The sequence below is a fragment of the Leptodactylus fuscus genome, chromosome 5 (assembly GCF_031893055.1).
Source record: "Leptodactylus fuscus isolate aLepFus1 chromosome 5, aLepFus1.hap2, whole genome shotgun sequence".
Lineage (NCBI taxonomy): Eukaryota > Metazoa > Chordata > Amphibia > Anura > Leptodactylidae > Leptodactylus > Leptodactylus fuscus.
This window is the reverse complement of record NC_134269.1, coordinates 210,598,074-210,621,832: the sequence shown is the minus strand read 5'-3', so window position 1 is coordinate 210,621,832 and position 23,759 is coordinate 210,598,074. Positions and strand designations below refer to the sequence as shown.

Here is a 23,759-nt window from a genome sequence, read left to right as displayed (position 1 = left end):
TTCCAGAGTATGGGGGATGCACGAGAGAAATCTTGAAGATGGCTGTGTGAGGAGCGGATGAGAGCAGAGAAGAGTAGGAGATCACTGGAGAATCTGAGGTTACGTGTGGGCAGGTAGCGGGAGATGAGGTCAGAGATATATGGAGGGGACAGGTTGTGGATGGCTTTGTATGTTAGCGTTAGTAGCTTGAACTCCATTCGCTGGGCTATAGGTAACCAGTGGAGGGACTGGCAGAGGGGAGCAGCCAATAAAGATCGGGGGGTGAGGTGGATTAAGCGAGCAGCACAGTTTAAGGTGGACTGGAGGGGGGCGAGGGTGTTTGCTGGGAGTCCATGGAGAAGGGTGTTGCAGTAGTCTAGGCGGGAGATTTTGAGGGCCTGGACGAGCATCTTAGTGGTTTCAGGAGTAAGAAAGGAGCGGATTCGATGGATGTTCTTGAGCTGGAGGTGGCAGGAGGTGTTGAAGGTTTGAACGTGTGACTTGAAGGATAGGTCGGGGTCCAGGGTTGCCCCAAGTCATCGGTTGGAAATGTACATAAAACTGTAAATCGTTTATACTCAATATTTAGCACATCTATGGTTATTCCGGCTATTCCAAACTGAATTACAGCCTATTCAGAAAACGTCACCCTTGTGTGCCCAAAGTACTAAGCACACATATAGAAAGTAACAAGGTCCATCAAATAATGTAGCAATAATAGGAAGTCAGTGAATATTAATCCTAACTTTCTTAATCATAAGGATTATTGTTTTATGTAAAAGACGCTTTTTGTAATGGACGTCAGGGATCATCCGATCTCATTGATCACTTGGTAGCCAATGCGGTAGGATGGTGAAATGATCAGCGCTTACACAGTAGATGAAAAGTAGTCCTTCTTTATTAAACGCCAAAGACACAACGCGTTTCGAGGCACCACTGCCTCTTTTTTAAGTGTACAATATGGACATGATATGACTTGCAGACTAGCCACCTTTACGTAGGCAGGAGCTCATAGCTGGGACCCACGCAGATGAATAATTCTGTTATAAAATACAACACAAGTAATACGGAAGACAACAATAAGGATTAGCCAAAAGACTACAAAAATAGAGAAAAAAATTGTTATTTTTTAACCCATTGTTGAAATATTTTGACTTTTTTTTCGTAATTTTAAGGAACAAAATCCTTTGCAACATGAAATATGAATAAACGCCCGGACAACCCGTAGGGTAAAAGCATTGCCACCTACAGTGGGTGTCAGTGATACAATGGCTGATGGGTGGCTCTTCTTCAGGTCACCTGCACACAACGCATAACTATTCCGTTTAAGGTGCCGCTTTTTAAAAATTTCCTTCCGATAGTTGGCCGTGCCAATGAAAATAAACTATCTAATTTATTTTGTAAAAGTCCTCCAGAGGTCTCATGAATGGTCACCTAAAAGACACTGGGAATTCGCTGTAGTACACATAGAGGATAATAAGATCCGTCACCAGCAACAACTGTAATCAGAACTGAACATAAGGAAAAGAAAAATATTGTATTCGGATGATCACGATGATAACTGATACAAGTCAAACTGTGAAGGCAACACTTTTCTAAAAAGAAATCATGGATGTCACCGCCAATGGCCAAGTCCATCTCTTTGCATCATTTAGTAGGTAACGCCCGACTGACTCTGGGACAGATGGAATTATAGAGAGAGGTTTCTTAACTGCTAATCCTCAACCAGTTATCTACGACACATCCATTGCTACGTATATAGGGAAGACTGAATGCAGCATGAAGGGGCTCGGTGAAGGTGGCAGTGAAGGTGTGTAAGTGTCTGATGGGGTCACACAGCTCATAGAAGGACAACTGCCCGGCCTCATAATCCAGACAGATCCTGAATCTATTACTGGAGATCTTGTCAGGTAACCGGATCTCTTTCCCGTCATGTAACACTGAATACTGATTATTATTATATCTCCTCATACTCCAGGATTTATTATTATCTCCAATGTATGACTGCTGCCCCCTCCTGGCTATACTGGGATAACACACCCCCACCCTCCACCTCCCTGATCTCCTGCCCTCCATATCCCAGTAATGTCGCCCTGAGGTAAATCCCCTGATACTTATCACCTGATATTCCTGGAATCTCTCGGCTGTTTCTGGACGATTCTGCTTCTCTCGTGTCCATGTTGCAGTTTTCAGGTCGTCTGATATATGGAGATTATTATTAGCCGTGTTTACATCCAGTAATATGTCTGCAGGGACCTCCACATAGATCCCGCTCCTTATACCTGATATTATGTCACATAATGTGTGTAATGTGTCTGAGATCACAGCCACATCCCAACCATCTACATCTTGGCGCTGTCTATCATGTCCCCCTGTGTCCTCATCACCTCCCCCCTCCTCAGGATCACACAAGTCACCTGTGTCTGGATCCTGTAAGACAGTCAGTGGATCAGTCATGTTACACAGCTCCTCCATGTGCCGCATCTTCATGGACAGCTCGGCCTTCTTTATTTCCAGCTTCCAGCTTCAGACTACAATGCATTGCAAAATACCGGCACTGCTATTTCAGGCTATGCAGCATAGACTGCAATAGAGGCAATGTAATGACAAGCCGGGGAGCCTTCACAAGGCTCCCAGCTATCATAGTAACGTGACGTCGGCCCCGGGTGCCGGCGATCACCAGGAAAATGGCAGCGCCTAGGTCAGCTTTGACTGAGGTGCTGGAAGAGTTAATGCCTCCGATCGTTCAAACTGTGAAGGCAACACTTTTCTAAATAGAAATCATGGATATGTCACCGCCAACGGCGGAGAATTTAGCGCTGATTGTCTACTGCGTAAAACAGTGGACACCTGATGGCTATGGCGGCCGTCCGGCTCCCGCGCTGTCGCCATAGTTACACACCCAGCATGCGCCGTACTAGTATGGCGGATGTCAGAAAAGGGTTAATGAGAGACGGTGCATGTTATCACATAGATCTTACATATAGCAATCTTATCAATGTTTCTTACATAATATTGTTATGAGAATGCTGTAACATATAACGTTGGTTGATGAGAATGCCGGTGTTCATGGTTTAGTACCTGGAGCATTTAACATCCGATGAAGAGTATTTTTTTCCAGTGTCAGGTTAATCCCTGAAGAACTGGCCATGTATTCCACTAGTGGGGAAAAAAAGCTAGCAGAACCCATTGAAATCAATGGGAGGTTTGTTTTTTTTTCAGCGTGGAAAATTCCTCACCATTTTCCTCCATGTGAATGGACCCTGACAGTTGAGGGATAGCGGAGACGAAACTAACGGCATCAATATCTCTGGCACCAGAGCGCATACCGGCAATGCTGACAGTGAATGAAATTCAACGCAGCTTTGTCGTGAGATATAATACCGCCCATCTCTAAAGACATGAAAGGTCAACTAAAGCTTTGCTACAACCAGAACAGTATGCATTATTGGGCACAATCTGAGGGTCCTGTGGGCTCCATATTAATAGTTAGAGATCGTAGGAGTGAAACTGTCCAGAAGTATTATCCCATCGATTGTGAGCCATTACCCCTATCATGTATTTTACATTTGTGAGCTGTAACCTTTAACACCTTAAAAGGGCTTTCAAGGCTAAAAATATTGATGATCTATACTAATATTAGATCAGTGGGGGCCTCCACCGATCAGCTGTTCTCATTTGCTGATACACAGAGAATGGAGCAGGAAGCAGACAGCTCCATTCTCTATGTAGTGGCTCTATGAGGTACTGCAGCCTAGTTCCTATTTAAGTGATTAGGAGCTGATCTGCAATAACCTTATCTGGTCGTTACACAGAGACTGGAACTGTCTGCTTCCTGCTCCATTCTCTGTATATCAGTGGCTGACAACAGCTGATCAATGGGGGTATTGGGTGCTGGACATCCATTGTGCTTGCATTGATGACCTGTCCTTAGATAGGTCATCAATATTTTTGCCCAGAAAACCCCTTTAACCAATGCTGTTTGCTATTTTTAAACTTACTTGAACTATAAAAATCACTGATCACAAGTTGTAATATACAATCCATAAACTACATTCAGTATAACAGACTTTACACAATTTATATATAAATATATACACTTATACATGACATAAACACTTTATTCACAGCGTACCTGATCGTCTTTAAGAGGCTTCTTTTATGTAACTTGCACTCATATTTCAGCAGTCCAATAGACTGACCAGATGTTGGTTTTTAGATTTCAGTTCTCTTTGCTTTGTTATCTGTCCCATGATGCCTCAGCACAGTATCACAAAGGCCGCTATAGACAGAACCATCCCTACCTGCTGGGGGACATTGTAAACATCCTTACCTCTATATAATCTGAGATCATAAATACATAGGCGTGGAGGTTGCGGCTTCATTATAACTATATGACAGGAATTGTCTACTGATAAGCAGTAGTTAGTGATAAATCTTTGTACGCCCCCTTGCAGAGAGTTTGTGTGGAACAGTCGACATAAGAGAATACCCAAAAGATTTACTCTAGTGTGCCCATAGGAGAGTGTGCACTTACACATAAAACAGAACAACACTAATATTCTAGAAATCTCAGTTTATTGTATATGGATTACGACATTGGCTACTGAATAATGCCGGTATTACACGCAGGGCTGCGACTGTAGCACCGGGGTGGCGGTTGCTGTTGCACTAGGACGCTGGAGCCATTTATTAGTACAAGAAAATGAGCGACACTCGTTGTAAAGGCAGTCACATTTTTCAGTAACAGCTTTGCCAAAAACAGATATTATAATATAAAAATGTACAAAAAGAAATTATTACTAACTAACCCCGTATACTAATAAAGTAAAACTCCACCTTTAACTCATATCATTGTATACAGTTATGTCATCAGAAATACAGAGGTTTGACTTATTTTTAGACTTCTAGGCCTCGGGCCTTGGACAGAGCAGACTGCGCATAACCACAGGCCACGAGAAAATGGCCGCTTACAATACTGTGCAAGAGGCCATTTTCTTGTGGCCGGTGGGCATGCGGAGTATGCTCTGCCTAAGGCCCGAGTCCTAGAAGCTACAAGCCACCGCTGGAAGAAGAGTATGCTGCTGACGAAGATGGAGGCAGCGCTGGAGAGAGTTCTCCCACAGCATTCGGGACACCCCAGTGCTGTTTGAGCGCTGGGGCCAGCCCCCAGTGCTGCGAGAGAGCTAATATGCATACCGAGAGAAACCAGGATGGCAGGAGAACAACGTCGAAGACGACGAAAGGTAGGAGAAGAATAGCCTTTGTTAAGGCGATTCCGACGTGGTACCTAGAAAAAATTGTGTGTGAATGATAGGATCCCTTTAAAGGATTATTCCTATTGTTCAGAGCTGGGAGTGGAATAGCCCTGTATCCATCTTCCTGAGGTCATGGGAGTTGTGGAAATGCAGCTGTTCTACTGTTTCTGTATCTCTCATACAGGTGTATAGTAGTTACAGGAACAACATAGACCGGCCATGTTTAGCTGTTTCTGTAACTTCCAACCTGGTGGAAAAGAGAACAAGTCTCATATTCACATCTGCCATTCCCTGTTTCACTGAGATGGGAATAACCCTTTAACTTCTAATTCTCAACCAACTATCTACATAGGATCCAGAATCTTTTGGCCTAAATACACATAAAGCAGCATGAAGGGGCTCGGTGAAGGTGGCAGTGAAGGTGTGTAAGTGTCTGATGGGGTCACACAGCTCATAGAAGGACAACTGCCCGGCCTCATAATCCAGACAGATCCTGAATCTATCACTGGAGATCTTGTCAGGTAACCGAATCTCTTTACTGTCATGTATCACTGAGTACTGATCACTATATCTCCTCATACTCCAGGACTTGTTATTACATCCAATGAGTGACTGCTGCCCCCTCCTGTCTATACTGGGATAACACATCCCCACCCTCCACCTCACTGATCTACTGCTCTCCACATCCCAGTAATGTCGCCCTGAGGTAAATCCCCTCCTGCTTATCACCTGATAATAACCCTGGAATCTCTCGGCTGTTTCTGGACGATTCTGCTTCCATAGTGTCCTGGTTGCAGTTTTCAGGTCGTCTGATATATGGAGATTATTATTAGCCGTGTTTACATCCAGTAATATGTCTGCAGGACCCTCCACATAGATCCCGCTCCTTATACCTGATATTATGTCACATAATGTGTGTAATGTGTCTGAGATCACAGCCACATCCCGATCATCTCCATTATGGCACCATCTATAATGTCCCCCTGTGTCCTCATCACCTCCCCCCTCCTCAGGATCACACAAGTCACCTGTGTCTGGTTCCTGTAAGACAGTCAGTGGATCAGTCATGTTACACAGCTCCTCAATGTGCCGCATCTTCATGGACAGCTCGGCCTTCTTTATTTCCAGCTTCTGGATCAGAGCAGACAGTGACAGTGTCTCTTCCTTCTCCTGCCTGGAGATCTCACTCAGGATCTTCTTCTCCAGGTCGTCCAGTCGTCTCCTGATGTCTATAAACAGGGCAGTGACTCTCTCGGCTTCTCCAGATGCTTTCTCTTGAGCTTTTCTCCTGCGCTCCTCCATACTCTGGACTCTTTCCTCAGTCTCCTCTCTCTTTGCGGTCAGTTTCTGGAGAACATTTCTCAGTTTCTCCTTCTTCTTCTCAGAGGCCTCATCCAGCCTCTCCACCTGATGTCCTCGATGTTCTCCTGCTGAACAATAGACACAGATACAAGCAGCGTCCTCAGTACAGTAATATTCCAGGACCTTCTTATGGACAGAACATTTCCTCTTCTCCAGGTCAGTGCCGGGATCACATAAGACGTGTTCTGGTGACTTGCTGTGGACTTTCAGATGTTTATCACACAGAGAAGCTTCACAGAGTAGACAGGACTTCACAGCAGGTACAGGAGAGTCCACACAGTAAGTGCAGAAGATCCCGGTGATCTCCTCCTGATGGGGCTCAGTGGACAGAATACGTCCTATCACGTTACATAGAGTTATGTTCCTCATCAGTACAGGCCGCTCCGGAAACTCTTCTCTACATTCAGGACAGGAATAAACTCCAGACTGGTCCTGTGTATCCAGAACACGATCAATACAGAGCCGGCAGAAGTTGTGTCCACATCTCAGCATTACAGGGTCCTTAAAGACACATAAGCAGATGGAGCAGAGCAGCTCGTCTCTCAGGTCAGCAGACGCCATGGCTGACGGAAGGAGGAAGAAACGAAACTAAATGTGACTGAAGTTGAATAACCTGCAATGTTATAGTTACACCCACTAAGTTAACCCCTTATGTACACAACAGCTTTTCTCCCCATTTCATCTCGGTTTTCCAAGAGTCAGATCATAACCTTTTTATTTTTCTCTCCCTGTAGAACATGATACATTTTTTATGTTACTACTTGAGGTCACATATAATGAATATAATAACTTATAATCAGAAATTTATCATTATAATTTATAGTTTTATTGATACCTTTTTGGGGTACACAGGTCTCATACTGTGGAGGGTATATACTATAGTGCTGTGCAAAACTTTTAGATAAGTGTGAAAAACTGCTGCAAAGTAAGAATGCATTACAGAAATAGAAGGGTTAATAGTTTATTTTTGGCAATTAACAAAATAAAGTGAAAAAAGAAATGTAAATCCCACAATATTTGGTGTGACCTTTGCTCTTTGGTTGAGGAGTCCTGGAAGTGATGATTTGGCCAGGGGCAGATTGGCTATCTATATCACCAGGAAAATGGGCAGACTGGGATATGGGGCACTGGGCCGGCAAGCTACCTATCCCGAGGCTATCATTTGTCCTGACTCTTGCTGCAGAGTACAGTCCGCTGGCCACGACTCTTTACCTTCAGAGCGGAGGCCCACCAGAGCGGCGGCACTGAGAGTTTCATTCAGACCACACAGGTCCCAACCTGAAACTACCATTATATTCTGCGGTCACTTTAGACCCCAGAGTATAATATGCTGAGGCGAGGGGGAGGTGAAAAACATAATAAACAGAGTTACTCTCCTTTCCCGGGCACCGATACACGTCTTCCAGCCTCTTCTGGCCTTGATGTCATGAGAGATGTCACGAATGACATCAGAGAAGAGACCTCAGAGTATAATGATGGTTAATTGGTGACGAACCCCCCAAAATGTAGGGTTCTGAGCAGCCACTATTGGGTATTATAGTTTGTGTAGGGACCACTATGGGATATTATACTGTGTGTAGCGGCTGATATGGGACATTATATTGAGTGAGGGCCACTATGGAAACTAGTGCTATGTGAAGGGGCCACTATGGGGCGTTACACTCTGTGCACTATGGGACATTATTCTTAAAGAGGTGTAACATTAGGGGAAAAGAAATACCTGTTCCCAGCATTCCAGTGTCTGACACTGCAGCCCGTTCGGTCGTGCCCCTTGCCTCATTCCACCTGCACCCCACATGACCGCTGAGGCCAATTAGGCGGTCGCTGGAGAGGGACCGGTGATGTCACTCACATATGTCCCCCGTCCCGCTGAGGCCTGGCGACCCCTCCTCATACATTACCTGTCCTGACTGAGATCCTGAGGTAACAGAAACACTGGCCAAACAACGGAAGAAACCAAATGTTATGTATCTGTAGGGGGAGGAAGAGCCATATGGTAATTAACACTGTTAGACCAAGTTCACACCTAGTCCCGTACAGAGAACATTTCTCTATGCTGCTTTCCTATGAAAATAATCAACACACGCCGGACACCTGACAGACTCCATGATCAGTTATGGGGTCCGCGCAGTGTCTGTTGTCTTAGCAGTTTGGCTCTGTTGAGCCCCCTGGCAAACAAGGCTATGGAAGAATACAGTAGTATGGGGAAGGGAGGGGGCGCTCATCACAGCCATCGATGATGCTAGGCTCTATGGCCCGTCCTTCTGACAGTGGAAGGAAATCGGTGCCAAAAGTAACGGCACTGATATCGCTGGCCGCGGGGTGCATACCGGCAAAGCTGACAGTGTGCTGAATTCAATGCACTGTCAGCTGTCTAGCAGTATAAAATACCGCTCATCTCCAAGGATATGAATGGATTTTTAGAACCAAAACAGTACGCATTATTGGGCACAATCTGAGGGGATTAGTGGTCTCTATAAGGAGACGGCTGTATCAATCATTAGAGATAGTAGGAGTGAAACTATTAGGGAGTATAAACCCACCAATTGCGAGCCATTATCCCTATTGTTTGTTTTACATTTGTGAGCTGTAACCCTTGAAACCTTAAAAGGGCTTTCTAGGCTACAAATATTGATGACGTATACTAATATTAGATTACAACACCCGGAAGCAGGAAACAGACAGCTCCGTTCCCTACATAGTGGCTGAACTAAGGTACTGCAGCCTAGGTCCGATTTAAGTGAATAGACCTGATCTGCAGTAACCTGCTCTGGCCACTATGCAGAGAACAGCGCTGTCTGTTTCCTGCTCCATTCTCAGTGGCTGCGAACAGCTGATTGATGTGGGTATTGGGTACTGGACAAGCACTGGGCTTACATTGATGTCTTGTCCTTGGTTGGGTCATCAATATATTTGCCCAGAAAACCCCTTTTACATATTTCTGTTTTTAAACTTACTTGTCCTATAAAAATCACCAACTACAAATTGTAATATAAAATCCATAAACTACATTCAGTATAAGAGACATATATACACACACACACACACACTAATACACAACATAAACACCGTATTCACACCTTACCTGATTGTCCGTAAGAGGTTTCTTTTATATAACTTGTACTCATATTTCAGCAGTCCAATAGACTGACCAGATGTTGGTTTTTAGATTTCAGTTCTCTTTGCTTTGTTATCTGTCCCATGATGCCTCAGCACATTATCACAAAGGCCGCTATAGACAGAACCATCCCTGCCTGCTGGGAACATTGGGAACATCCTTACCTCTAGATAAATCGAGACCATAAGTACATAGTCATGAAGGTTGCACCTTCATTATAACTGTGTGACAGGAATCGTCTACTGATCAACAGTAGTTATAAAACTTTGTACCCCCCCTTGTGGGGAGCTTGTGTGGAACAGTCCATACAGGAAGTGAGGGCCTGAACGACACATAAGGTAATACTAGATGAATTCTATATATTGCAGGGATAGGAGCATAATGATAGAATTTTGATTCCGGAGAGGAAATAGAAGATACTAAATTATTATAAAACATCCCGCACCATAACATATACACAAAGTGAGTTATTACAACTATTCTCTAAATTATTAATAATGTTATGACTCCTACTACAAGCTGCGGGGATCCGAGGATAGAGCAGGGCAGCCATATTGTATGTTCATAGAATGACAAGGAAGGTGTGAAGAATTTCAATTTTGCAGGCCATGGCGGCATCGAAATATTGCAGGCACCTACTATTAGGTGGTAGAACCTATGCACAGACAACATAACAGGGTGCCCAAAAATTTACTCTGATGTGCCCATAGAAGAGTGTGCACTTACACATAAAACAGAACAACACTAATATTCTAGAAATCTCAGTTTATTGGATATGGATCACGACATTGGCTACTGAACAATGCCGGTATTACACGCAGGGCTGTGACTGACTTATACATTAAAAATGAATTGACAGGGCTGCAAATGGAAACACATATAGGACAGGTATAGGACGCCTATAGGACAGGTATAGGACACATATAGGACAGGCATAGGACACATATAGGACAGGCATAGGACACATATAGGACAGGCATAGGACGCATATAGGACAGGCATAGGACGCATATAGGACAGGCATAGGACGCATATAGGATAGGTATAGGACGCATATAGGACAGGTATAGGACGCATATAGGACAGGTATAGGACGCATATAGGACAGGTATAGGACACATATAGGACGGGCATAGGACGCATATAGGACAGGCATAGGACGCATATAGGACAGGTATAGGACACATATAGGACAGGTATAGGACGCATATAGGACCTGATCCATAATTTGCAGCTCTTCAATTTTGGCCCAGACACACAGCCGTGTGTACGGGACCATTAAAATATAATAGTCCACAATATTATCCCTAATTGAGGATAAATCTAGTCATGTGCATTACCAGTTAGTAACTCCATGTTCCTCATATTAATAGCAGTTAACTCCATCATGTCCCTCACATTAACCCTTGTGTGCCTCACATAAGAGTTACTGATATGTGAGACATGGAGGTAATAATTAAGTCATTTAATTATTAGTCCCTCCATATATCTCACATATTAGTAACCCTTCTGTGAAGCACACACGGGTTAATGTGAGGGACATGATGGGGTTAACTGCCATTAATATGAGGCACATGGAGTTACTAATACTAAATTAATAACCCCAAATGCCTGATATTACTAGGCAGAGTAACCCAGCATCTACCTGGGATTTTCTTTTATTACTGTCACTTTTGCTGGCAGCTCCCCTCTCCTCCTTCTCCTGTGTGCTGGCAGGGTCCTTGTGCTGTATAAAGTTAGCTCCGCCTCCTGGGCTCTTCTCTCATTGGTGGACAGAGGGCAGCCAGAGAAGGGGGAGCGTCCTGAGAGCAGAGCAACTCCTGCAGGTCTTGCCATGCCAGCAAGATATGCCACGTGTGCCAGGGGTTGCCGACCCCTGACCTATATTATACCATCTGGAGGTGACTTTAGGACATTATACTGTGTGAAGGGGCCACTGTGGGACATTATAGTGTGTATAAATGGGGAGTTATACCATGTGAGAGCTTGGAAAAGGGGGTACTATGCCATGTGGGGTGGGGGACCAGGTCTAATGGTTGCTATGGGGCAGTCTTTGTTAGCTACGCCCCTGGAACCAAAAGGAACCATATTCTTGCTGTGAGGGTCATTTGGCTCTGTCACAGGGTGTTATTCCTTAAAGGGTTATTACTATCGGTTGGAGCTAGGTGTGGAATAGCCCCGTATCCATCTTCCTGAGGTCATGGGAGTTGTGGAAATGCAGCTGTTCTACTCTGTTTCTGTATCTCTCATACAGGTGTATAGTAGTTACAGGAACAACATAGACCGGCCATGTTTAGCTGTTTCTGTAACTTCCAACCTGGTGGAAGAGAGAACAAGTCTCATATTCACATCTGCCATTCCCTGTTTCACTGAGATGGGAATAATCCTTTAACTTCTAATTCTCAACCAACTATCTACATAGGATCCAGAATCCTTTGGACTAAACACACCTAATGCAGCATGAAGGGGCTCGGTGAAGGTGGAAGTGAAGGTGTGTAAGTGTCTGATGGGGTCACACAGCTCATAGAAGGACAACTGCCCGGCCTCATAATCCAGACAGATCCTGAATCTATCACTGGAGACCTTGTCAGGTAACCGGATCTCTTTACTGTCATGTATCACTGAGTACTGATCACTATGTCTCCTCATACTCCAGGACTTGTTATTATATCCAATGCGTGACTGCTGCCCCCTCCTGTCTATACTGGGATAACACACCCCCACCCTCCACATCCCAGTAATGTCGCCCTGAGGTAAATCCCCTCCTGCTTATCACCTGATAATAATCCTGGAATCTCTCAGCTGTTTCTGGACGATTCTGCTTCTCTTGTGTCCATGTTGCAGTTTTCAGGTCGTCTGATATATGGAGATTATTATTAGCCGTGTTTACATCCAGTAATATGTCTGCAGGACCCTCCACATAGATCCCGCTCCTTATACCTGATATTATGTCAGATAATGTGTGTAATGTGTCTGAGATCACAGCCACATCCCGATCATGTACATCTTGGTGCTGTCTATCATGTCCCCCTGTGTCCTCATCACCTCCCCCCTCCTCAGGATCACACAAGTCACCTGTGTCTGGTTCCTGTAAGACAGTCAGTGGATCAGTCATGTTACACAGCTCCTCAATGTGCCGCATCTTCATGGACAGCTCGTCCTTCTTTATTTCCAGCTTCTGGATCACATCAGACAGTGACAGTGACTCTTCCTTCTCCTGGTTGGAGATCTCACTCAGGACCTTCTTCTCCAGGTCGTCCAGTCGTCTCCTGATGTCTATAAACAGGGCAGTGACTCTCTCGGCTTCTCCAGATGCTTTTTCTTGAGCTTTTCTCCTGCTCTCCTCCAGACTCTGGACTCTTTCCTCAGTCTCCTCTCTCTTTGTGATCAGTTTCTGGAGAACATTTCTAAGTTTCTCCTTCTCCTTCTCAGAGGCCTCATCCAGCCTCTCCACCCGATGTTCTCGATGTTCTCCTGCTGAACAATAGACACAGATACAAGCAGCGTCCTCAGTACAGTAATATTCCAGGACCTTCTTATGGACAGAACATTTCCTCTTCTCCAGGTCAGTGCTTGGATCACATAAGACGTGTTCTGGTGACTTGCTGTGGACTTTCAGATGTTTATCACACAGAGAAGCTTCACAGAGTAGACAGGACTTCACAGCAGGTACAGGAGAGTCCACACAGTAAGTGCAGCAGATCCCGGTGATCTCCTCCTGATGGGGCTCAGTGGACAGGATACGTCCTATCACGTTACATAGTTATGTTCCTCATCAGTACAGGCCGCTCCGGAAACTCTTCTCTACATTCAGGACAGGAATAAACTCCAGACTGGTCCTGAGTATCCAGAACACGATCAATACAGAGCCGGCAGAAGTTGTGTCCACATCTCAGTGTTACAGGATCCTTAAAGACACATAAACAGATGGAGCAGAGCAGCTCGTCTCTCAGGTCAGCAGACGCCATGGCTGACGGAAGGAGGAAGAAAGTATATATATATATATATATATATATATATATATATATACATATATATATATATATATATATATATATATATATACACACACACCACAAGCAGCCAGTATTACTTACATTACAGTGCCAGGCTCAGGGTTATATAGAGGTGTGTGTATATATATATATAGATGTATACATACATACACACATCAGCAGCCAGTATTACTTACATTACAACGCCAGGCACAGGGTTATATACAGGTATATATATATATACTCATCAGCAGCCAGTATTACTTACATTACAGGCCACAAGCTGCCAAACAACAACTTTCCTTTGTTCACAAAACGAAAGTTGAGGGAAAGGGGGGAGGAAGCCAATCCCACAGCACTGACGCCAGCCAATGAGAGAGCATAGAAGCCAGCCAATCAGAGAGGATTTATAACAACCAATCCGAGCGCATTGAGAGCAGCCAATCCATGACGGCACCTCACAGCTCCTGAATAACCTGCAATGTTGTAGTCACACCCACTGAGTTAACCCCTTATGTACACAACAGCTTTTCTCCTTATTTCATCTCTGCATTCCTGGAGTCAGATAAGATAATCCTTTAATAGTCCCACAATGGGGAGATTTCAGTTATACAGTTTCATAGATGGTACAGTAGTATATAACAAGAGAGAAACACGTACAAGCTCATGGCAGATAGAGAAATCCTAGGAATCATAGCAACTAAAAAGAAAGAAACACAGACACACTGCAGGATCATTTAGTTCTCTGTGCGGAATGATGTTAATAATACGGCCCGACGGTGGTTGGAGGACACGAGGAGGGGTCACAGCATGTAGATACAACAGGCAGAAATGTTTTTTTGCAGAGGTGGGGACATAGGCAGCTATCATGATAACATGTGGCAGTTCCTTTGGTAGGTGGTGAGATCTCCTGCTCACAGCTGATAGTTCGGTACCTTGCATCAGCGCTATTGTCCATTAACCACAAAAAAAAATACCCCAAATGTCCTTCATCACAGCCCTCCTCCTCCTCCTTTCTTCTTACCACTGTGTTCTACTACCCAGAGAAGTCTGAAGCCATCCAGGTAGACAGGGTGCTGCTCTCTTGCCAAGCTTCCATAAACTCATGGGGTAGGTGGGTGATTGGAGGTTCCCAGGCTGTAGCAGGGTCCCACGTGTACACAGTAATAGAAAGAAATACCAGTCAGCTGTAGCATCCTCACACATTAGCAATAGACACCAGAAATCATCTCCTTGAAAAAAGAAATCCACACTTTCATGCAGGATTCTCCTCCATTCTTTGTGTGCCTCATGGTGACCATGCTGTCCTTAGCTCCTGGGGGATGGTAACAAGCACATGTGCACACAGGAAATTCCAGGTCTTGAGTCTTGTCCATGCTTTAACAATAGAAACAAAAGGAAAAAAAATACTCCACAGCATCTTCCATTCGATTTATAGCTGCTAATTCATAGTGCTAGTTTGCTTGAGTAGAGGATTCTTAAAGATACAGACAAAAAGAGTGAAAAAGGAAGATAAAGGTCTCTCTCAGCTTGGAGCTGCCACTCATGTGGCGCCATCTTGGAAAAAAACCCAAAACTTTATTTTTCTCTCCCTGTAGAACATGATGCATTTTTTATGTTACTACTTGAGGTCACATATAATGAATATAATAACTTATAATCAGCAATTTATCATTATAACTTATAGTTTTATTGATACCTTTTTGGGGTACACAGGTCTCATACTGTGGAGGGTATATACTATAGTGCTGTGCAAAAGTTTTAGATAAGTGTGAAAAACTGCTGCAAAGTAAGAATGCCTTACAGAAATAGAAGGGTTAATAGTTTATTTTTGTCAATTAACAAAATAAAGTGAAAAAAGAAATGTAAATCCCACAATATTGACAAACATAATAAACAGTGTTACTCTCCTTTCCCGGGCACCGATACACGTCTTCCAGCCTCTTCTGGCCTTGATATGATGAGAGATGTCACGAATGACATCAGAGAATTGACCCCAGAATATAATGATGGTTAATTGGTGACAAATCCCCCAAAATTTAGGGTTCTGAGCGGCCACTATTGGGTATTATAGTTTGTGTAGAGACCACTATGGGATATTATACTGTGTGTAGCGGCTGATATGGGACATTATATTGAGTGAGGGCCACTATGGAAAATAGTGCTATGTGAAGGGGCCACTATGGGGCGTTATACTCTGTGCACTATGGGACATTATTAGAGATGAGTGAACACTGTTCGGATCAGCCAATCCAAACAGCATGCTCCCATAGAAATGAATGGAAGCACCTGACACGCAGACTTTGCCGGTGCCTGGCCGCTTCCATTCATTTCTATGGGAGCGTGCTGTTCGGAACAGCTGTTCCGAACAGTGTTCACTCATCTCTAGACATTATTCTTAAAGAGGTGTAACATTAGGTAAAAAAAACATACCTGTTCCCAGCATTCCAGTGTCTGACACTGCAGCCCGTTCGGTCGCGCCCCATGCCTCATTCCACCTGCACCCCACATGACCTCTGAGGCCGATTAGGCGGTCGCTGGAGAGGGACCGGTGATGTCACTCACATATGTCCCCAGTCCCGCTGAGGCCTGGCGACCCCTCCTCATACATTACCTGTCCTGACTGAGATCCTGAGGTAACAGAAACACTGGCCAAACAACGGAAGAGACCAAATGTTATGTATCTGTAGGGGGAGGAAGAGCCATATGGTAATTAACACTGTTAGGGCCCCTTCACACGGCGTAAGCACTCGGTTCATTCCGAGCCATACACGCGAGCACTTCTAAACACTTCCCATTCACTTCAATGGGAGTGCACGTAACGGGAAGTGTTTAGAAGCACTCGCGTGTACGGCTCGGAATGAACCGAGTGCTTACACCGTGTGAAGGGGCCCTTAGACCAAGTTCACATCAAGTCCTGTACAGAGAAGATTTCTCTATGTCATTTTCCTATGAAAATAATGAACAAACACCGGACACCTGACAGACTCCATTATCAGTTATGGGGTCTGCCAGTGTTGGCTGTGTTAGCGGTTCTGCTCTGTTGGGCCCCCCCCTTGACAATTCAGGTCTATGGAAGAGTACTGTCAGGAAAGGGAGGGGGCGTTCGATGACACCAGGCTCTATGGCCCGTCGTTCTGAAAGAGGAGAGATATTGGTGCCAGAACTAAAGGCCCTTATATCTCTGGCACCAGGGTGCATAACGGCAAAGCTGACAGTGTGCTGAATTCAATGTTTTTTCTGACTAACACGTAGGAATAGCCTTAAGAAAGGCTATTCTTCTCATACCTTTAGATGTCTTCTCCGCGCCGCCGTTTGGTAGAAATCCCAGTTTTCTTGAGTATGCAAATGAGTTCTCTCGCAGCACTGGGGGCTTCTCCAATGCTGCGTGAGAAATCTCCAGCACCGCCTCCATCTTCGTCTGGAACACCCTCTCCCAGCGTCTTCTTCTGGCACTGGCTTCAAACTTCTACACATGTGCAGTCGGCTCCGCCATCAAGCTTTAATCCAAATTGGCAGTTTGCTACTTTTAATCATGTCGGAGAAAAAGAAAATCTAATTTGTCGCAAAATTCTAAAACCACAAAAGCTATGAAGGTAGCCAGAAGTCAACAGAGTTCTCCTCAAGCGGAGCTGAGGAGGATCATCAACGCCAACAACACGCTCATTATATGGCGTTCCAGCAAGCTGCTGAGATGCCGGAACAATCACGGGCACAGTGCAAGGAATGAGTTTAGCGGCAAGCCAGGTTGACAGCTGCTGAAACGCCAGAGCAGGCAGATTATCATCGCCAACAACACCCTCATTATATGGCATCCCAGCAATCACAGGACGGTGTGAGGAACAAGTTCAGCACGTAGTCGCACAGACGAAGTCGCGGGCAGAGGCTAGTAAGGTAATACTAGCTGAATTCTATATGATAGAATTTTGATTCCGGACAGGTTATTTTGTGAAATATCAGATACTAAATTATTATAAAATATCCCGCACCATAACATATACGCAAACTGAGTTATTACAACTATTCTCTAAATCAGGGGTGGCCAATACGTCGATCGCGATCTACCGGTCGATCGCAATGGACGTATGGGTCGATCGCGGGCTGCAGCCAGGGATCCCCGGTGTCTGCTTGTTCACAGTGCAGGCTGAGAGTCGACTCTGAGCCTGCGCTGTGAACAACCACTCCGGACACTTGCAGGCTGGGCAGCAGTAGCTCCGGGGGATGACGCGCTCCCCGCTCTTAGGGATGGAGGGGGCCGGGGTGCTGCTTGTTCACAGCGCAGGCTGAGAGTCACATCCGGACAGCTAATAGTCCCAGCCTGCCAGTGTCCAGAGATAATTCAGCCTGCGCTGTGAACAAGGAGACACCGGGGATCCCTGGGCGGCCACAGAACGCCGCTGTCTCCTGCTCTCACGCTCCACGCCGGCCCTGCCCACAGACATGCCCCACCCCACCCACATGACCGCCCCCGCCCACAAGAAGTGTGTAGTAGATCTTTGGACTTTTATGTTATAAAGTAGCTCACATGCTGACAAAGTGTGAGCACCCCTGCTCTAAATTATTAATAATGTTATGACTCCTACTACAAGCTGAGCTGATCCGAGGATAGAGCAGGGCAGCCATATTGTATATTAATAGAATGACAAGGAAGATGTGAAGAATTTCAGTTTTGCAGGCCGTGGCGGCATCGAAATATTGGAGCCACCTACTATTAGTTGGTAGAACCTATGTACAGACAACATAAGAGGGTGCCCAAAAATTTACTCTGGTGTGCGCATAGGAGAGTGTGCACTTACGCGTAAAACAGAACAACACTAATATTCTAGAAATCTCAGTTTATTGTATATGGATTACGACATTGGCTACTGAACAATGCCGGTATTACAAGCAGGGCTGTGACTGTAGCACCGGGGCGGCGGTTGCTGTTGCACTAGGACCCTGGAGCCATTCAACAATAGAAAATATGAAGGACACTCAATGTAAAAGCAGTCACATTTTTCAATAACTGCTTTGCCAAAAACAGATATTTTAATATAAAGATAAGATAAGATAATCCTTTAATAGTACCACATTAGGGAAATTTCAGCATGTTACAGCAGCCTAGTAATACAGATACAGGATAATACACAGTAATATAATACAGACGTAGGCACGCATATGCTATGTTCATTTATTTCAGTAAAAATTCCCACTCATTGTCACATCAGCATGAAGCTGTTGTCAGTTTCTTGATTCATAAGTTGGGTTTTATTTATAAGGGCAAACACAGATATCATAGAGAAATCATTACTATCTAGTAGAGTAAAATGAAGTGAAACTCCGACTTTAATTCTCGTCATTGTATATAGCTATATAGTCAGATATTAGATCTTTGTGTTATTTTTAGGCCTTTGTTAGTATTTGTTAGCTACGTTCCTGTTTCGGAAAGTATTGAAGCCATGAAGCCAGCAGCGGCAGGAGCGATGCTGCTATTCCGCCCCTCCGGAATAGCACCATCGCTCCTGCCACTGCTGGCTTCATGCAGGGCAGGAGCGTAGCGATGTTGCAGGCACCTGTGCCGGCGTCTAACACTCCCCAGCATCCGCTTCTCTATTACAGCGGATGCTGGGTCTGTATTGGCGGCCCCTTCCCCCCAAAGGGTAAACTACCCCCCCCTCCAGGCTCGCTCCCGTGCACTTAGCCCCTCCTCCCTCCCCCCTCAGAGCAGCAGATACATCACTTGCCTTATGACCAGATAAGTCAAGGGATGTGTCAAAAGAAATGAATAAAGTAATATAGCGGCCAAACAAAGCAGTTCTGCTGAAGCAATGTATTTAGGAAAAGTCTTACATTCACATTAACAAGCAGTATAGATAGGATCCTTGTGATGGGACAACCCCTTTAAACTGGGACAGATGAAAGGGCAATTAAACTGGGGGGGTTAAGAGGGACATTAAAATGGGGACAACTGGAGGAGGACATTAAACCGTGGGAGTAGCTGAAGGGGGATCTGTTTGCCTCTAGTTACCCCCAATTTCATGTCTTGCTCCAGCTGCCATTAATTTATTGTCCCTGTCCAACTACCCCCACTGCTTAATGTCACCCACTAGCTGCCCTAGTTTCATGTCCCTCTTTAGTTTACCTCAGATTAAACTGGGGCACCAGGAGAGGGACTTAATACTGTGGGGCAGTTGGAGGAGAACGTAATAATGTGGGGGCATATAATGTTCGGGTGACTGTAGGATACTGTGTGGGGGCACATGGAAAAATGGATGGCAATGGGTGTGGTCAACTCCACAGTGTGGAGCTAAATTTCCATACTGTGCCCTGCATTTTGTCCCTCTTCCTGTCCTATGAAAGTTGGGAGGTGGATAGTAGTTACAGAAACAACACAGAACGGCCATGTTTAGCTGTTTCTGTAACTTATGACCTGGTGGATGAGAGAACAAGTCTCATATTCACATCTGCCATTCCCTGTTTCACGGAGAAGGGAATAACCCTTTAATTTATAATCCTCAACCAACTACCTACAAAGCATCCAGCAATATTTCTCCAACATACCCATAATGCAGCATGAAGGGGCTCGGTGAAGGTGTCAGTGAAGGTGTGTAAGTGTCTGATGGGGTCACACAGCTCATAGAAGGACAACTGCCCGGCCTCATAATCCAGACAGATCCTCAATCTATTACTGGAGATCTGCTGAGGTAACCGGATCACTTTACTGTCATGTATCACTGAATACTGATTATTATATCTCTGCAAACTCCAGGACTTGTTATTATATCCAAGGCGTGACTGCTGCCCCCTCCTGTCTATACTGGGATAACACATCCCCACCCTCCACCCCACTGATCCACTGCCCTCCACATCCCAGTAATGTCGCCCTGAGGTAAATCTCCTGATACTTATCACCTGAGTATAATCCTGGAATCTCTCGGCTGTTTCTGGACGATTCTGCTTCTCTCGTGTCCTAGTTGCAGTTTTCAGGTTGCCTGATATACGGACACATTTATTAGCCGTGTTTACATCCAGTAATATGTCTGCAGGACCCTCCACATAGATCCTGCACCTTATACCTGATATTATGTCACATAATGTGTGTAATGTGTCTGAGATCACAGCCACATCCCGATCATCTCCATCATGGCGCTGTCTATCATGTCCCCCTGTGTCCTCATCACCTCCCCCCTCCTCAGGATCACACAAGTCACCTGTGTCTGGTTCCTGTAAGACAGTCAGTAGATCAGTCATGTTACACAGCTCCTCAATGTGCCGCATCTTCATGGACAGCTCGGCCTTCTTTATATCCAACTTCTGGATCAGATCAGACAGTGTCAGTGTCTCTTCCTTCTCCTGCCTGGAGATCTCACTCAGGACCTTCTTCTCCAGGTCGTCCAGTCGTCTCCTGATGTCTATAAACAGGGCAGTGACTCTCTCGGCTTCTTCAGATGCTTTCTCTTGAGCTTTTCTCCTGCGCTCCTCCATACTCTGGACTCTTTCCTCAGTCTCCTCTCTCTTTGTGATCAGTTTCTGGAGAACATTTCTCAATGTCTCCTTCTTCTTCTCAGAGGCCTCATCCAGCATCTCCACCTGATGTCCTCGATGTTCTCCATCCAATCTACAGGACACACAGATACAAGCAGCGTCCTCAGTACAGTAATATTCCAGGACCTTCTTATGGACAGGACATTTCCTCTTCTCCAGGTTAGTGCTGGGATCACATAAGACGTGTTCTGGTGACTTGCTGTGGACTCTCAGATGTTTATCACACAGAGAAGCTTCACAGAGTAGACAGGACTTCACAGCAGGTACAGGAGAGTCCACACAGTAAATGCAGAAGATCCCGGTGATCTCCTCCTGATGGGGCTCAGTGGACAGGATACGTCCTATCACGTTACATAGAGTTATGTTCCTCATCAGTACAGGCCGCTCCGGAAACTCTTCTCTACATTCAGGACAGGAATAAACTCCCGACTGGTCCTGTGTATCCAGAACACGATCAATACAGAGCTGGCAGAAGTTGTGTCCACATCTCAGTGTTACAGGATCCTTAAAGATACATAAACAGATGGAGCAGAGCAGCTCGTCTCTCAGGTCAGCAGACGCCATGGCTGACGGAAGGAGGAAGAAACGAAACTAAATGTGACTCATGTTAGATAAACTGCAATGTTGTTGTCACACCTATTGAGTTAACCCCTTAAGTACAAAAAAGTTTTTCCCCTTATTTCATCTCTGCATTCCTAGAGTCAGATCATAACCTTTTTATTTTTCTCTCCCTGTAGAACGATACATTTTTTATGTCACTACTTGAGGTCATGTATAATGAATATAATAACTTATAAACAGCAATTTATCATTATAATTTACAGTTTTATTGGTACTGTTTTCGGATACATGGATCTCATAATGTGGGGGGTATATTGTGCTGTGCAAAAGTTTTAGGTAAAGATGGAAAAATGCTGCAGCGTAAGAATGCATTACAGAAGTAGAAGGGTTAATTATTTATGTTAATTAACAAAATTAAATGACTGAAGAAAAGAGAAATATAAATATTTGGTGAGACCTTTGCCTTTTGGAGGAAGAGTCCTGGAAGTGATGATATGGCCCCCACAGATCAGTCTGTCTGGGATGACATGAAGAGACAGAAGGATTGCAGTAATCCTACAGCCACAGAAGATCTGGGCTTTGTTTTAAGGACAAGTCCTATTCCTGTTTGCTTTGATGTCTGGGCTCATTAATGAAATATATGGGCTCGTGGAGGTCACGGACAGTACGCAGATATCATCCATGTGACCTCCATACTGTTTTCTCACAGACATGTACATTACATGTTCATGTACATGTAGCCTTAGGGACTTTCCAATGTAGGAATTTGACGCTAAATTTGTCAAGCAGAAAATCTTTTCCTTGGGAATTTTTCCTTCTTGTCAACAATTGACGCAGATTTTGATGCGGAATTTGAAGCAGAATTTGAGGAATAGTACCACTACACTTGATTTTATTGGACAGGGCCAAATTCCGAAAGCAGATTTTCACCAATTTCGTATCCAATTCCACGCCGAAGGAAAAGGTGTATTTTCCGCCTCCCATTCATTTAAAAAATGAGAAGGATATTGGCAGAAATATACCAGCTACTGCCTCCCTTTGAAATGAACAGGAGGCAGATTTCAGGCTGAATTTGAGGCAGATTTTCCAATCGATTCCTACATGTGAACAGCCCCTTTTGCAAATCTCAGACTAGCATTTTGGTCTCTGTTTGGGTAAAACGGGGAACCCAAATGACCGAGAGCCAGGCAACAAAAGCAGCAGTTACACTTAGACACTGGTGGACCCATTAACTATAATGGGGTTTGCTGAGTATCCCATTGATTTCAATGGGAGCCGGTCGTTTCTTTTTTCCAGGAGCCGTTTGTTCCGGCTCCCAGAAAACAGAATGGACATGCTCATTCTTCAGGCAGATTGTGCCTCACGAATCTGCCTAAAGACACTCCCGACTAGGCCCAATCATTTGGGCCTAATCCAGATCGCAGTGCCGTGACTTGTCAGTTGCGGCTGCCTCGTATTTTGGACCAGAACCTGAGGTGGTCTCCGCGTCAAATTAGAGTGGTAAATCTGCTGAGATATAGGGGTGTTCCAGTTTGCTTAGGAGATGTGTCCCATTCACATTGACCTTGTCACTCAAGGCTAACACCAATCTCGACTCCACTGACTATTGGGAAATTTTCTGGAGCTTCAAGACTGGACATGTGTTCCGAAAGTTCCAAACTCTGCAATGACCAAAAGAGAGGACAGACTCCCCCACCTACAACGTGACACTTATTTTTGTCACAAATGGCATTTACAATACTCAGACAAGGTCCAGAATCTTGATGGTTCCAGGACACCCAAGGGGACACAATTTCTTAATTCTGCAGAACAACTAAACACTAAATAAGTAGTTCAACCCTCTACCTCAGACCCCTGTTTATCTCACACAGGTCACATACAGATCCATGTCACATTACACAGTCCCACCATCAGGTCATTGTCCAGCATGACCATGAATAACCCAAAGACCTTGCATCTCAA

At 44.8% G+C, this 23,759-nt stretch overlaps 2 protein-coding genes across 2 annotated transcripts; both read right to left on the bottom strand.

The window, feature by feature from the left end:
* Nucleotides 1-1,628: 1,628 nt before the first annotated feature.
* Nucleotides 1,629-7,160, bottom strand: LOC142204013 (E3 ubiquitin-protein ligase TRIM39-like). The gene is made up of 2 exons (XM_075275188.1): nucleotides 6,131-7,160; nucleotides 1,629-2,261 (listed from the first exon to the last, which is right to left on the bottom strand). Exons 1-2 carry the CDS (start codon nucleotides 7,158-7,160, stop codon nucleotides 1,687-1,689), a joined length of 1,605 nt encoding a protein of 534 aa, XP_075131289.1. The 3' UTR covers nucleotides 1,629-1,686.
* Nucleotides 7,161-12,005: 4,845 nt separating this feature from the next.
* Nucleotides 12,006-21,816, bottom strand: LOC142204599 (uncharacterized). The gene is given in 4 exon segments (XM_075275913.1): nucleotides 12,006-12,448; nucleotides 12,450-13,475; nucleotides 13,477-13,709; nucleotides 20,199-21,816. Coding segments are annotated over 4 exon segments (3,204 nt in total). The 5' UTR covers nucleotides 21,801-21,816; the 3' UTR covers nucleotides 12,006-12,105.
* Between the last annotated feature and the right edge of the window lie 1,943 nt (nucleotides 21,817-23,759).

Coding starts and splice junctions, on each gene's coding strand:
- LOC142204013 (XM_075275188.1), bottom strand. CDS start 7,160: ATGGCGTCTGCTGACCTGAGAGACGAGCTGCTCTGCTCCATCTGCTTA. Junction 2,262..6,130: donor ATTATGTGACATAATATCAG/GTATAAGGAGCG, acceptor ACATAATATCAG/GTATAAGGAGCGGGATCTAT.